This window comes from Tyto alba, unplaced genomic scaffold, assembly GCF_018691265.1.
Source record: "Tyto alba isolate M040663 unplaced genomic scaffold, T.alba_DEE_v4.0 Super-Scaffold_5, whole genome shotgun sequence".
Classification (NCBI taxonomy): domain Eukaryota; kingdom Metazoa; phylum Chordata; class Aves; order Strigiformes; family Tytonidae; genus Tyto; species Tyto alba.
In genome coordinates, this window is record NW_024881326.1 from 12,954,185 (window position 1) to 12,970,733 (window position 16,549).

The 16,549-nt window shown below is 47.0% G+C and overlaps 1 protein-coding gene across 3 annotated transcripts; it reads right to left on the minus strand.

The window, feature by feature from the left end:
* Positions 1-3,502: 3,502 nt before the first annotated feature.
* Positions 3,503-11,349, minus strand: LOC104367105 (V-set and immunoglobulin domain-containing protein 4-like). 3 transcript variants are annotated; one of them, XM_042807535.1, is made up of 7 exons: positions 11,162-11,349; positions 8,198-8,554; positions 7,241-7,522; positions 6,385-6,450; positions 5,835-5,948; positions 5,477-5,498; positions 3,503-4,657 (listed from the first exon to the last, which is right to left on the minus strand). In XM_042807535.1, exons 1-7 carry the CDS (start codon positions 11,214-11,216, stop codon positions 4,447-4,449), a joined length of 1,107 nt encoding a protein of 368 aa, XP_042663469.1. In that variant the 5' UTR covers positions 11,217-11,349; the 3' UTR covers positions 3,503-4,446. The 3 variants fall into 3 exon arrangements, with proteins under 3 accessions (XP_042663469.1, XP_042663470.1, XP_042663468.1); XM_042807536.1 differs by lacking the exon at positions 5,477-5,498 and having other exon boundaries at positions 4,453-4,657; XM_042807534.1 differs by lacking the exons at positions 3,503-4,657; positions 5,477-5,498; positions 5,835-5,948 and having other exon boundaries at positions 5,956-6,450.
* Positions 11,350-16,549: the final 5,200 nt, after the last annotated feature.

Genomic DNA, 16,549 nt, shown 5'->3' on the forward strand with positions numbered 1-16,549 from the left:
GCCCGACACTAGCACAACTGTCCCTGCATCTCTCTTGCTGTGTTTATGAAATCTTTGTAATACGGGCAGGGGACTTTTCTCTCTGCTCTTGCCTGATAATCACCTAGTGTCCTGAAGAAGAAATTTCATTGTAATTCAGAGCACTAAAGGTAAAAGTGAGGCTCTCCTTCCCTGCACTTAGGCCATAAAAAGCTACATGGATGTGCTATTAGGCTGCTGACCTGGGAAGGGCAGATCCACGGCAGCAGAGGCAAAAGCCATGCAGGGGCAAGTCAGTGCCAAGAAGGAGGGCTTGAGTGAGCCAGAACTCATCTGCTTCCCCATGCTCCCTCAGCTGCACTGACTGATTTAATTAAAGCCAATAAATCTTCCTACAAATTTGCTTTGCTAAAGCCAGGTGGCATTCCCCCCTCCCTGATCCAGTCTGCCTGCCAAGCCTGTAGGATGGAGGGACACTGCCTGGAGATCTCCAACAGATAGGGAGGGCAGAGCACCATGACAGCACCCCAGCACCACCCTTACATGTAAGCTGCAAATGATTAACAATGAGGAAGCAAACCAGGCTGTTGAGTAACAGAGCATATTGCAGGAAATGCACTTCAGCTGAAGGCAGGAACAGCTAAGCACACAGCCTTGCTGCTTTTATAAAAGGAACATTTCTGTTTTATTTTTGCTAGAGATCCAGGGATGCCCTGGGGTGGGTTTAAGCAGCAGTGACAGATCGCATGCCCCACAGCAGAGCCTGCACCCCATTAGCACTGGGATCACAATCTGGGGACTCCTTGTCAGGGCTGCACAAAATCCAGAGTTAACCAAAGTGATGAGTTTTGCATTACAGACAGTACATATCAGCCCTCTTCCTTGAGATGAAGACCTTGGAAATGCAAAGTATGGTCTTAAAGCTCATGAACCACCTGACAAAAAAGGAAAAGCCAAAATGCACGTTCCAAGAGGAGTCTTATACCTAATAGCATGTGGGCTTATTTTTAAGCTGATCTCATTATTTTAGAGCATTCAGCAGCAGAAGTACAGCTGATCTAGAAGAGATACTGGCCAAACAGCTCCAAAGCCTGCAAGCACCAGAAGAGGAGGAAGATAATGCCCCCTGTCCCCAAAGTCTTGAGCACACATCTGCACTGTGTCCTCATTTCTCCTGGCATACAGAGGGCTCCCGCAGCTTCAGGCACCCTCCTCGAGACTTGGTGTCTCACTCCGAGCCCTGACATGCTTCAGCTGAGCAGAGGTATTTCTTCTCTGCCAGAGTGTCAGTGTCACTATTGGAACGGAACCCCAACTCTCGGCCCACCCTCCCACCCTCTGTCTGCAAAGCACCCGCGATTGCTCCTGAAGGATTAGCCTCCTCCTCTCCCCCTGTTGTAAGGCTGCTCGGGTACCAGCCGCTTCCTCCTGTGGCAGCTGGTAGCCGCCTCTCCTGCCTTTCTGGGCTAAGGCAGGAGCTGTGGTCCTCCAGATGAGGTCCAGCAGCAGCAGCAGCACAGTGACCCCATGCCCAGAGCAGCATCATGACAGCCTGGCTGCCCACCCCTTTCGCCCTCCAGAAATGCCAATGCTTGTGGGTGGACCCCGTAGTCTTCTGCTGGGCCGAATCGGCCGTGCCCCTTGCCCAAGGGCCTCTGGGTTGGTGGTGTGGGACCTGCTCTGCCCTCCTGTCCTGGTTTCAGCTGGGATAAAGTTAATTTTCTTCCTAGTAGCTGGTACAGTGCTATGTTTGGGATTTAGTGTGAGAACACTGTTGACAACACACTGATGTGTTAGCTGTTGCTACATCGCACTTATCCGAAGTTAAGGATTTTTCAGTTTCTCATGTTATTCCAGTGAGCTGGTGCACAAGAAGCTGGAAGGGAGCATGGCCAGGACAGCTGCCCTGAACTAGCCAAAGGGATATGCCATACTGTAGAATGTCATGGTCAGTATATAAACTGGAGGGGGGAGTTGGCCGGGAGAGGGGAGATTGCTGCTTAGGCATCAGTGAGCAGGTGGTGAGCAACTGCATTGTGCATCACTTGTCTTTCCTTGGATTTTCTTCTTTCTATTATATTCCTTTTCATTGGTAGTGTTATAATTTTGTTATTGTTACTATTGTATTATATCTTATTTTAGTTATTAAACCATTCTTATCTCAACCCACGAATTTTACTTCTTTTCCGATTCTCCTCCCTATCTCACTTGGAGGGGGGAGGAGTGAGCGAGTGGCTGCGTGATGCTTAGTTGCTGGCTGGGGTTAAACCACAACACCTCCTCCCAGCAGTGCTTGTGCATTTGCTGCCAGGGCATTTCCAAAGCCACAGTCATGGTGCTTTGCAGCAACTTCTCCTGGCCTGGTTCTGGCATGGAACATGTGTGTAGGAAATGGTCTCTCAGGAGCGAGTGAATTCCTGTATCTCACTGTTGCTGTCTTCTGCCTTGCTCTGGGGTCTATCCTCCCAGCCTCTCCGTGCTCAGGAAGTAGATAGGAGATGTTTTTTCAGCATGCAGAGATACCTTTTCTCACCATGGCTCCCTGGGACCAGATTCAGTGGTCGGGGCATTAGTTCACTGGGGTAGCAGCAGCTTCATGTGCTCCTGTCAGCCCCGTGGAGCCAACACGACCGTCCGATGCTGCGATGCTCAGCTGGTGTCCCGGTTGGCCATGGAGCTATTTTCCATTTGGAAGAGAATCTTTGATTTGTGTCTCCAAGAACCAACATAAAGAGAGCTGCAGAACATTTTTTTAAAGCAGCTGCTTTTTAGAGCAAATCAATGTGTTGAACAATGGTGTGAGATTAAAGTAAAGGATTTTAACTCCTGAGCTAAACCACAAGTAAGTTTGTAAAACCATTTAGATGACGTCTCTTCTCAGGCTCTTGAGCAGACTTTAACCTTCCACTGACAGTGAATGAAGAATCAGTATTAAGAATCCTCAGAGTTATTCTAACCTCTGACAGTGATTTGGTAGCATAACACTTTACACTCTGCTGTGATAAATCCCTAAAAAAAACCCTAGAACTAGATGAAGCATGTGGAAGAAAGGTGCTAATGGAAAACCTTCGGACTTAAAAGTGCCCAGTTCAACCATTGATGCTTCTAATCAACTCACAGAAATGAGAATTATTCCACTGACTCCAGGCCTCAGCCTGACATCATCATTCTTTGGAGCACCGTGACTTACTGGGCTCTCACTGTAGTAGGCAGCTGCAGGTTTGTGACTTTGCATGTAGAGGCATCACCATGGCCCTGAAAACTAGCTTTGGGGGGTGTGGTGAGGTGTAGCCATGCAAGGAGTCTGGTGTGGGCTGACTTCATGCCCTCTGCCTGTCCTCTCCTCTTTAAAAGGGAAACCCAAGTCAAACTTCCAAGTCAAACCATGGCCATGACTGTACCCCTGCCTGTTCTGTAGAATTAAATCAGAAGAGTGAGAAAAAGTATAAATTTGCAAGCAACAGAAAAATGATGGTGCTGGATGGTGAAGTATCAAGGAAGTCAGAATTCACATGCAACAAAATCCTTTGAATACTTTTGTATTTGCCCCAGGAAAGAAAATACATTGCTCTAATCAAGCACTTTTCAAGGCGTTATACAAACATGAGCACTCACAGTATCCCCGTAACACAAGTCAGCATTAATATCTCTGTTGTAATCACACAGATTGATTTGTGAGTGAACTACTGTCAGTCTTTTGTGTCCAGAGGGGTCCTGTGCTCAATCATGATTACAAATGCCTCAAATTTCTATTTTATTATGCCTCTTCCCCCACACTGTAAAAACAAAATGCTAGCATTTCCTTCAACACTAATTCTGTTTTTCCAGAACACCAGAGGGTGGCAGTTAGGAGGCTCATCACCTACAGGGCCAGTCCCTCTTCCTCTAAGCAATAAGCTCCAGACTGGTAGTAAAAATGACATTCCTGGGGCATCAACCCCCCACTGTGTGGTCCCTCTAATAAAAAAGACTCAAGGACAAGCAGGATGCACAACCAGTATTTGGTGAGCTGTAAAAGCCAGAGGATATCCATTTCCAGTAAAATCTCTGGCTCCATGCAATCTGGGATGTCCTAATGGGAACACAAACTGAGAGTACACCTTGCCAGTGTTCCTGGCTAGCAGCCTTGCAGCCAGCTACACCTTGATTTGCAGGCTAAAGACATTTGTGCTTCCACTCCTTTAGATCATCTCTTCCTCACCTTGGTCCTTCAGGCTGCTCAGAAATTATTCGTTCTATAAAAGTAGGTAGATAACCACTTGGCTGAGGGTTTCTGCACCAACAGGCTGGGCCTCATTTGCCAAAGCCTAAGAAGGTTATGCAGTTCCCCTGGGTTAAAGAAAGCAGTGAGACTGGTATATTTATCAGAGTAGAAGGCAGACAGGAGGAAGTGTTTCCTTTGGTAAAGCTTACCATTCAGTATCTGCAGCCCTGCATGGCTGCTCATGTGGAAAAGCTGGTACTCTACTAAATTATTGCTATTTCATATTCTGATTCCATTGAATTCACAAGGTTCTCATACTCAGGATTTTTCCTGATGCATATGCTGTCCTGACTGTTGTATTTCATGGTGAAAGTGTCACTGGATGTTTCAGTCTTAGAATTTGTCTCCTCATGTAGGCACTGAAGAGGGTCTTCCACATCAGTCTCCAATCTTGTGACATCTGCAGTGCTATGGCTGAAACAACAGAGAGACATTATTGAAAACAGCAACTAAATCAGAAGTAATTTGATTTACATCTCAGTCAAAGACAAGATCTATCACATAATCTGTGGAACAGCAAAATTTATATTAATGTAGTGAGAGTCTGAGAGGCTCTGAAAGACACTAGAAGCAATAAACACTTAACATGGGTACCATAAACTCTCATGGCATTATCATATTATATTCAAAAGAGTTACCAGAAGATAGGCTGGCCTTTAGAAAATAACTACCAGTAATAATTGGGGAAAATGGCAGTGTGTAAGGCTACAGATGACTAAGGCATGTCTCTGAATAGGAAAGTAGTATGAAGGGATTAAAGGTTGAGATTAGGACAGGGCAGAAGATATGTTTATATAATTGTAAGCAGATAGGAATTACACAAAGGAATACTTGGATAAGAACTGGGATGTGTTTCTTACAGAGAAAGGCATGTATAGAAGGAACTTATCTCGAGGGAAGAGCTAAGAATTCCTGTCCTTTGCTTTGTGAAATAATGGTGGGAATTTATTACGGAGAACAGTTTTCCCATGGCATCTGCAAGGCAGAGCGAAGGAGCCAGAATATCTTTCTCTCATTCTAACATATTAAAGAACAGACTCTTGCTACCTCCTGCACTAAAATGTTAACGACCTCATGCTGCTAACTAAATGGACCGTCAAGGTATTCAGATCTTCCCCCTGCAAGTCAAAGAAATCTTTGGCTTTCCACTGAGCAAAGAGGCTTTTTGGAAACAGACATCAGTACGAAGCCCTTAAAGTCTTCCTGACATCCCAGGTGAAAAACTGTACTCACAAAGCAACTTCATAGAGAGGTTCTGTAAAAAAAAAAAAAAAGAAACAAAAAACAAAACAAAACAGAAGAATTGAAGGTGTGCATCAACATATTTTATGTGCCACAGGAAAAGCCCCCAGCTCCTTCCAGGTATTCTCACCTTCAGGAATAACTCTCTCACCCTGCCTCTCCCTGGAAGGGGCCGGCTGGGGCTGGGGGGGCCCAGGATGGAGCCCGTGGCGAGCACCTCGCCCTCCCGCCCGCCCCGTCCCCGCGGACCCGGGGCTGCCCTCTGCCACCCCTCCCGCCCCTGGGCCGGGTTTCTCGCCGCTCCCGCCTCCGCCCGCCCCGTCCATCCCCGTCCCGTCCCTCCGCTCACCCGCCTTGTTCCGCCACCGGCGCAGCAGCACGGCGAGGAGCGCCAGGAGCGCGGCTCCGCCCAGCGCGGTCGCCAGCGCGTAGAGGCGCGGAGCGGGCGCGGCCCGGGGGGCACCTGCGGAGGCGGGAGCGCGGTGCCAGCGGCGGTGGGGGGAGCCCAGCGCGCCCCCCCACCCCCCCGCGTTAGCCGCGCCGCGCCTTGAACACGCGTTTCGACGTGCTCAAAACCCGACCGAAACCCGCAACTGCCGCCTGCGACCGCCGCGGGCCGGGGCTGAGGTCAGCGTGAGCGTTTTCAGCCCCTATCAGGCAGAAACACGAAGGAAACTTGAGGCAATAAGCCCACTCGGGCAGGCCTGCGGATGGGTGGCCGGGAGGGCAGCTCCTCCCTAGAGAAAACCCGATGTTTGTCAGGCCGGGGATTCGGTCCCTGCGGCAGTGTATCTGCCGCGAAATGCAGCAGCCAGGCTCGATGTTCGGTCTGCAGACTGCGTTCATCAACCTGCCCTCGTTAGTGTGAATTTTGTGTTTTCCAGCACGAGACCACTCACCTGTGGCAATGGGAGGCCCCTCCGAAACGGCATCTGTCCCCAACACCGGTGTCGCTGTGGGCAGATCTGCCAAAGCATAAGGGTGAGTGCGATGTAACCCTTCCCCGAGCTGCCCTGCAGCATCGGGAGAGCTGGGTTTGCTCTGCAAAGTGGCAGCGGGGTGGGCAGCAATCTCTGCTCGCCAGTGAGCCCGTCCAGCTGCCCAGCACTGGGGGCTCAGCAGTACAGCTCTCCCGGACTGGGCGTAACTGCTGCCCTGAAGCTACCAGCCCCGTTTTGTCAAGTACACTGCTTTGATTCTCTCAGGCTAACACATCTGAGGTGAACAGAAAGAAAACACCCATTGGACCTGTTCTGGGAGCAACAAGTCAGATTTTTATCCCTGATGTGTCATCCTGCGTGTGTTCTGCTGGCAGGCTTGCAGGCAGCATGTGGCACTCGTGTCCTCCCATCCCAGGCCATCACCCCTGGGGGTCCCTGGCAGCCCTGGCTGACATGGTACGTCTCTGTGCCAGCACTTGTGGCTGGCTACACCACAACCGGGGAATGCTTTGGCTTCATCCTGCTGGAACTCATCCAGGCTTTCACAGGACTTTCTCATTTCATCTCTGCTTCAGTGACTCCCTGGCTGGTCTGGGAACGGTTAACAGTGGCACCTTAAGGCTCCCTGACACATGAAGCCCCAAGCCAGGTTTCTTGCCCCAGGTGACCTCTTGCTGAAGCAGTGCAGCCCCCCCAGTTTCCCATGATGTGGTCCCTCTAGCACTGACTCTGCTGCTGCCCCGGGGGTACAGCTGTGGGTAGCTCTGGCCCAGCTTGTGCAGTGGAGATGAGGAGTTCTAGGCTGGGGACTCACCTCTCACCGTCAGCTCAACGACATCGCTCTGCTGCGCAGCCCTGTCCCCAACCCTGTTTTCTGCCTCGCAGTAGTACTTCCCGGTGTCGGAGGGCTGCAGGCTGTCCCACGCCAGCTCGGCCTGGCTGCTCAGGAGCAGGGCTTCCCCTCCCGGGGCACCTCTGAACCAGCGGTAGCTGATGGGAGGGGACCCGCTGGCCACGCAGGTCAGGCTGGTCCTGGCTCCTGGCAGGAAAGTCAGCCCCAGCTCGCTGGCCCTGATGATGGGCTTGGTCACTGCAACTGGAAGACAAAGCAGATGGGGCCCAGGTCACGCTGGCCCTGGTTGCGGTGAGGAAGGTTCCTGCCTTCCTCCATGGCAGTTCTTGCTCTGGCTTTCAGTGCTTTCCCAGGAGGAAGAGGGGCACTGCTTTCACATCACCTCTCTGCACAGGTTAAGCTCGGTTCACCTGTGCCTAAAGACAAATTTACACCAGCTATGCCACCATTGCTACTGCCGTATCATACAAGTTGAGCTATATTGAGTGCATGTCCCCCTTGCAGAAAGACAGGTTTTTCTAGCACACACTGAGGATGCTTGGGAAGGGGAGAAGGCAGATTTAGCTAGTACAACACCCATGGGCTGTCCCACTTGCTACAAGAACCACAGAGATGCTGCCTACTTACACAAAACCAAAACCAGATCTGGATGTTACCTCAAGCACCAGGGGTTCAAGTGTCCCATTGGTAGATCCAGACTGGGGTATATACTACCCGATCCCCCTTCCCCAGTCCATCCCTACGCCTCCACAAGTGGAGAAGAAGGGCTAACACAACAAAGGAGGAGAATGCATCAACACCTAGCCTGGGTGTGGGTGGCCAGTATGGTATGAAAGACTGTTCCCACTAGTTGCTTCTTCTACATGCTCTGTGTATTAGGCTGGTTACACAAGAGCAGGGCTTTATTGCTGCATTTACCTTTGACAACTTTAACTGTAGTGGTCACCTCCTTTGTTATCAAGCTGTTATTTTCAGACCTCCAGATGACTTGACAGGTGTAGTGTCCACTGTCAGGGATTTCAAGGTTCTTGATTAGGAGTGAGGCGTCCCCTGGGCTGTGCTTTGGGACACTGACCCGGCCTCGGAACTGAGACAACAAGATGTGGTCACCAGAATCGTCCCTCCGAAAGATGGTAGAGGTGCTATAGTCTCGCTCCATGCTCCATCTGAGCGTTTGCTGTGTGAAACCTTCTGAGGGCACATAAGTACATGGTAAAGTGGTGGATTCCATCCATGTGCCCTTGACCTGGTAGACACCAGACAGATCCAGGAGGGCTGCAGGGAACAACAGTTGAACGGGAAAAATAAGAACACAGTAGAAGAGGAGAAAGTTAGGATAGATGGGAATCACCAGGCGGTGGAAGCCAGTATGTGGCCACGTCTTAGATGTGCTGTAGACCACAGCCAGCTAAACCAGGGCCTGTCCCCACCGCAGTGAGCATAGGGAAGTGAACAGTTGCTTAGACCTCATGGCTATTTTCATTGTTTCTCTCTGGACACTTGCCAGTTCTCAATTCCTTCTTGGTACAGAGAGGCACAGATCCTGCTCCTTTTGGCAGCATCACAGTTACAGTCTTCACAAGACCTTAAGGAGCATCTCTTATTCATGCTGTCTAGCCCCAGCCTTTACACCCTACTTCTGCTTACACTTGCACATGATGAGTCAAACAGCAAAAGCCTCCCCCCACTGACACGGGATGCTCTGACACCACTTGCAGTGCTGACTTCTACCTTCTGTATGGGAGGAAGGATGAACAAAGCAAGTTTACTGCTTCACTGCAACTAACAATGAACGCAACATATTTGCATTCATTAACATCACTATTTTTTGTGCAACTTCCCTGGTGCTCACAGGACCCTGCAATATAGCTGTGCGAGGAGAAGCACGTCTCTGTGCAAGAGTGTGTCTCAGAGCTAGCAGGAGGTGCCAGTTGGGGGAAGGCAAGCATCTGTGGATCTGTGTCCACAAGAACTGAGGGGACTGCTGGGGCTGAGCATAGTGGAAGCTTGTTTCTGATATGGAGCTTTGGTTTTCCTTTACAGGATGTCTTTGAGAGGGCAGGCACACTCCATTCTTCAAATCTCACATCCCAATCAAATGCAACTCTTTGATGTATCAGTTTTTAAAGGTTTTCCGTTTCTCTTATTCCTCTTTTCACAGACTCCCACCAAGAAAATCTAAGAAGGGTGGAAGCTATTTAGAAAACGTCTTAGAAGTACCCTCAAGGCATTTGGTGCACTCAAATTCAAGTAAGTTTACTATCCAGTGTATTCATCTGGACACAGTTTTGTTTGAACATCTCTCCCATATTGTTTTGCACTGCTGTGTGTCATGAAATAGCTGCCAGCATCCACTGATTCCCTGCGGAGCAGCTGCACTCTGTATGTGACCAATTTCAACATTAGCAGAGATGATTCCAAAGGATAGATGATTGGAAAGAATGGGAGAAACTCAGTGAAATAAAGCCCTCTGAGACAGCATTTTTAAAAGAAGTATTTCCTCCTAGTAACACTTAAACTGGGATGTAGTCTTCCAGACAAGCAATGTGAATTCTTCCACTGGAGGGAAATAGGCGAAAACCTGAAGGGCTATGTTAGAGATCTGACGACTGATCAGAGGGATTTGTAATATCCATAATGCATGATAGTGGAAAAAACCCGAACTCATATATTCTGTCCCATTTTCTAAAATGATTCAGCATCTTCCTTCCTAGCCTGTCAGCACCAGCTGTCCTGGTGGCATGGAAGTGCCATGCAGGCAGGAGCCTTTAGGGATCTGTTCTGAAGTACTGGATCTGGAACAAGAATAGTGGACCAAACCCAATTTATTGCTTTAGTTTTAGAGAACTTCAGATCTGACCTAGATTTCTTGGATCATACCCACTTCAACCAGATAATCACTCTGCCAAGCACTCACGTGGGCACAGGAGAGGAGGGGGTGGATTTGGTGGTACCCAGATCATTCTCCCAGTCACTCCAGCCACCTGCCCACTGAGACCACAGCTCCTCTGGGAAACGCCTCTTGTAAGTAGCAAATTATTTTAATTTAGCTGAACTTGGCTCACCTCTAACCATACCCTCTTATCCCGTTCCCCCTTTTCCCCTCCCCATAAAGGCACTGGTTATGTTCAGCTGCATTAACTCACACTAAGTCACTTGAGAGGCAGATCCCAGAAATCTACAAAGCTGGGTTTTTTTATGGTGAAATGGGAAACATATTTCAACCAATTTTTCTAAATGTCAGGATCAATTCTGTGCTTCTGTATAGAACCTGTTAAAGCACATTTCTCCTGTTTCCCCAATCCTCCGTCTGCCAGTGTCAGTGTTAGATGTGGCCTAGGAGTGGCACATATGCCTCATGGGCATATGAATCGAAGCAAAGATTCCAGTATCACCTCTCCTAATGCACCTAGGGAGTCAGTAGATCAGGAGAGGCCAAAGGGAATCATGCGTGCGCCCACACCTAGTCTTACAATTACAGCCCCTCTTCTTCCCAGGACCATGCTATCAGAACAACAATGATGCATTAATAAATTCTAGAAGAATGCATATTTCAGCTTCACAAAGTCTGTTTTGGAAGCTAGCACACCAGAGCAGATCCTCTCCAAGGGTCCTGAATGATGCTGTTTGGTTTTTGCTTTGGGGCACGGGAGTTGACCTTTTGCCCGATACTGCCCTATTTGCTCCATTCTTAAAAGCACCCTGTTGTATTTGGTACCAAAGGAGACTCTTGTGAATTCTCAGGCTCTATTTTTCATACAAGAAACTAAAGACTTTCCACACTTGACAATTTTTAAAAAGTAAGACACTATAATTCAAAAGATTTCCCCTGCCCTCTTAGTACGCTGCTTTTTGTTGTTATACATTGAAGCATTTACTCACCATTGCAGCTGATGAAAGCCATCACAAACACCACTATCCGCACAACTTCTGCCATTCTCCCAGAACTGCAGGTCCGTCCTCCTTTCCCTGCACTTTGTGAGAGACCCCCACACTCCTGGGATCAGAATGCAAGTGAAGAATAGTTCCCTTTCTTCTGTCCTTTGTCATCTAGGATCCTCTTTCTGAATCATCACGAGTCCATTTCACTGCTGACTTAGGTGGAGAATAAAGGATGGACAAAGACTTTAAGGATCTATCCCATTCCATTTCATATTCCCCTGTCCCCACCCACTTCTCTTACCATTCTCTTTACTATTGTGACTAGCCCTCTTTTTTATTATTCTTCATAATTGTGTGTTTCTTTCTTTTTTTTTTTTTCCTTCTTTCTTTTATTACACATTTGCATTCATTTCACAATGATAGAAAGAGCTTTATGATGACTACACAGTCAGTCACTCAGCAGCAAGGGAAAGCAAACCTGAGGATGCTTGTGAAGCATGAATTCAGCTCCCTCTGACTTATGTGTGATGACATTGCTCAGTAGAGCTCTCATCATCTCTCTCCATTGTACCATGAGGGCTCAAAACTGGACACCCAGAAATGGAAAAGCACAGGTCTGAGTGCACTGACTCACTTAACACCATACAAGAGCATGAGGCAGAGACTGACTTGTTGATGCTCAATTCCATTTCCTTAGTGTCTTCTCCTGCTGATGGTACTTTGCTCTTTCACCACACACCTGTATCAGCTTCTGCAGCAAGAGACTCTGCAGGCAACCCTGTTCATCTACTGAGTAGGTCAGTCTGTGACCTGAGTAAGGAAGACAACCAGCCCTAATTTTTTTCCCAAACAGTCTGAGCCTTTTAGATCAGAAAACTTAGGATGCCATTTTTACTGCTTTTTTCTGTTTGAACGGAAAATGTGCAGAGAAGAGATAATAATAAAAAAACCAACACAGCATTCTGCTCTTTACTATGATAGGAATTTTCCTGCCAAAACTCCATGTTCTACCATCTGCCCAGAAATTATGTCCTACTGCAGTGCAGCTACAGATGCAGGTATACCTACCAGGGCCATGGAGAAGGTGCATGGGGAAATTAAAGTTTAACAAGCTAGAGTAATCTGCATTTACATTACACAAACTTTTACCATCTACTGGTGATCAGATGGCCACTGCCTGCTGCTCTCATTTTCACAGCATCACAGACTATCTTGGTACGAATTTCTGCTGTTCATGGGCAAAAGTCATCATGTTTCATGCTCTTCAAGCACACAGGGTGTTTTCTAGGGAGGTGACACGACTGACGATAGAGGGACTTTAATCCAGGAGACATTCTGGGTGTGCTCTGTAAGGGTACCTTTAAAAGTACATCCAAAAGTTATCAACAAGTGTTATGCACAGAATTAATATGCACCTGCTAATTATTACCAAAAGGAGATGGAATTACAGAAGATAGGAAACATGTATAAAAGCAAATCTACTAACCTAGTGAATTCTGTTAAAGGCTTTTAATCATTCACTAAAACAACTTCTTGGCATTTATTCAATAGACATGATTTAGAATATAGTTTTAACAACCGCACCAGGAGAATAGTATCTTTGAGCAGGAGGCAGGTGTGCCTGAAATACAGGGAGCCATTTTCAGTTGGAGCTGGGAGGGAAAGGTGATTGGTGTAGTTTTGCCACCCCTACGTCCCATCATGACAGATATCTATTTGCTTTAGCTTAAGTGTTTACCTTGCAGCTGAGCCCAGACCGTTCTCTGGAAGTGCTGCCATTTGTCAATGATCCCTCTCTATGCAGGGCAATGAAAACTGGAGACTCTCTTCATTTTCCTGAAGTGAGTAAACTGATGAGAACTATGCAGGTCTCATTTCAGTCTTCAGGTGGAGGCCTGTCCACACTTGGGTGGTTTGCTGAAGGTGATTTCAGCTGCGCTCTGCTTATTGCTGCAGTAAAACTTGCCTGTAGCAATCACGGGCAGCCTGGAGCAAAAAAGCTGAATGTGGTGTGGCAAGACCTGGTGCAACAAATTCATGTGAGGTTCTGGGCTAAGAGCTACTGCAGCTGTCATCGTGCTGAGGAAGACCAGAGAGGCAGCAGCACCACCCATTCTTGCAGAGCATATGCTTGCTGGCGTGGTGGAAACTTGATTTTTGCTGCCTTTTCTTCTTCACTTTTTATCTGAAGCTACTAGAGTGGTACCAGCTCACACTGCCTGTACTCCCTCTGCCCACTCTGCCACAAAGAAACCATTAGCTATGTTTGAATCCTGCCTAAAAGCAAATAAGCAAACAAACAAAAAAGTACTCATTAAAATTCAAGCAATGTCATGGGAAGAATGAGTATGAGCCCATTTTCAGAGAGTTGATTTAAAGCCAACCTTTTGCACACCCTGGCCCATGACTGACAACAGAAACTTGTCCCAATAAACTATCTCCTACACAAGACACTTTGTAAGAAGCTGGATTTTGGGGAACATGCCCCAGAACAAGCTGAAAACCCAAGCTAAAACTGCTGATACAACAACTTTTTGAACCGGACGTGCAAGACTTCCTGAAGCTGTAATTATACAGGATAAAAAAATGACTATTTAGCTAAAATAAACATGAAGAACTGTAGTTCCTCAAATGTGATGTACATGACATCTTTCTCTCCCTGGGACAGAGATGTAGCTGCAAGTTTTCTCCTCCCTGAGTCACATAGCCCATTTCTTTCTTACCAGAGGAACTCATAGTTTTGCATCTGAACACAGGAAGAAAAAGCTTTTAATGTCTCAGACATTATGGATAGTTACCTAGTTTATCATAATGAACCATATTTATTTGTGTCTCTGCTTTGGATCGAATCCATTGCTTTCTCCATTGCAGTGCCAGGCGGGTAAGGCACCCTGCAGCCTTTTCCCCCCGCAGGCACCCACCTTCCTTCCACATACTGGACATAACACACTTTCAAGCATCATTTTTTCAGGTATCACAGCTCAGACAAAGTGACCAGTAATAACTCTTTGTTCTGCAATCTCTGCTACCAGATCTCAGGCTAACTAGACGTGGCGCAGTAAAGTCCCCGTTTCCCTGAAAATGAGTGCAGATGGGACCTCAGACCCTACTCATAGGGACCAGCTCTGCAGAGCCTGCATCTTACATTCATATTTTGACATAGTCTGCCAGAGGCTAGAGAAGTTTACTACAATTTTTCTGGTGATGAAACAAAATTTTTAGCCTGAAAGGGTGTGAAATTCAGTACCAAGCTTTGAGCAAACCCACAAAAACTAGGTAACTGAAGAATGAAGGTCTCAAAGTGCTCTTTTTGAACCATTTGCATTCAGAAAAAAAGGCAATTTTTACTGTGAGACTTGAGACATTCTTGGTGCCACAGATGGGTTTCATAAATTCAGCTATTAGAGCAATACAGATTTTACCTTTACATGCAGTTATCACATTCATTAGTTACTGATGCTTTTGGTAGCCTTGCTGCTACCACAGTGCTTGCTCCTTGCAAGCTTCCCAGTTCCTCCTTTAGTGGCTCCACAAAGGCTGGTTGAGCTCTGGTTTACTAAACACAAGTGCTGGTCTAGGAAGATCTGCTTTAACCTCAGCGTGCCTTCCTGGCATGCCGCTGTATGCCATCGATGTGCTGCAGAAGATGTACAACTGCCCTTTTGCCCAGAGATATCCCACACTGAATTAGGATGCAATCCCTGTCTTGCATTATCCAGCTGTCCAACAGTGCATGCAGACACAAAACACACAGAGAACCTAATTCATGGATTTCTTTCAAGTTTTATGAGCTTGCCTTTTACTGCTTGCCTTAAAATGGTTTTATTTAACATCACCAACTCCAGGCCATGGTTGTCCAGCCAGTACGAATCCGCTATTTATCCATATCTGTACAGCTACATCACCTGTAGCTTTGCAATGCAAGTGGAATTTAATTGTTTTTTTATTTTTGTGGCACAGCTGTGGGATACCTGACAGCCGTCATCCATAGCAGTGGGAGCACCTGATATGCTCAGACCGCGTTGTGACCAGCCTGCCCATCCTTGCAAAGCCCTTTGTCTCCATACCTCTATCTTGCCTTAGTGGTCTCTTCTTGGGCTGGAGCTCTGGCCACATCACACCACCTCAAATGAACGGTGCTGTGAGTCATCCTGGGCAGCCAGAACCGAGTCCCCATTTCAGTAGCTGTGGCAGGCATGTTGAGGTACTCTGAGTGTATCGAGCATTACCACAGTCCCACCTGAGAAAACACACGTTGCAAACCCAGTGTGCTTACTGACACACTGGGTCTCTCTGCCCAACTGATGACACATCAACTTTTGCAGAACCTTTAGGAACACTTCATCATCTAGTGCAAAATCCACACTTTCTTTCTGAAAACAAAGATGAAAGGAGAAGGGAAAGCAAGCTAACTGCCAAGACCTGACAGGTGAGGTGACATTGTTTAAAATAACTGTCCCATCCTAGCACAGCTCAGAGGCTCTTTCCCAGCTAGGTCAAGACTAGCAGTGGTGGAAATACAAGCAGGGAGCGAAGAGCTTGTGGTGCTGTCCGTGCTGCCATTCTTTTGTTCATACAGAGCTCAGCTGTCTCCCAAAGAGTCAAGTCTACTGATCCGGATGACTGTACCCATCACACCACTTACAGAAAGGACAAGTTCTTTTCTCCTCATTCTCCAAGCAACATATTTCATGTCCACCTCTTTGTTCAGATATTCACCCTGTCGTTTGACTTTGGTGTACCTCTGCTTTCCAGTTGCTCCATGTAGCACTGAATCCCCATATTCCCATTGCAGTAACTTTGTTTCTTGGATGGAGTTCAGACAGGTGGGCTGCTTTCCAGTAACAGTGACATTCTGTTCACACACACACACTTTTTAAAACCCCTTTTTAAAGAATGAGAACATTACTGCAGACTTAAAAAACTGCAACCTCATCTAGAATGGAAAGATTAAGAAAACATGACAGTTTCCCAGAAAATGTCAACACTGTTGATTTGTTATCACATTAACACACTATCCAGTCATGATTTTTCTGTTGTTCTGTAAAAAAACCTTTAGGTGATAAGTGTGCCTTGCAATAATATTGAAACAGTTTTCCTCCCCCACTCACCTTCCTGCTTAGGAAAAAAGACTGTCAGACTTCACTGGATTTTTACACTCTTCGTAATAGAACTAATTTTCTTTCACACCCTAAATGTCTAATTTCATTAGCTTTGAACCTCAAATTGGACTAGCAACAACTCTTGCATCTTATGTTCCCTATACTGTGGCTGACTACAACCTACAAACAGCAACTGACACAACACCCAAAATATACCCCAAACTCTATCAGATTCACAATAATTTCTCTGCTTTCAGGTGAAGGGACATAATATGTTCCTAAGAGT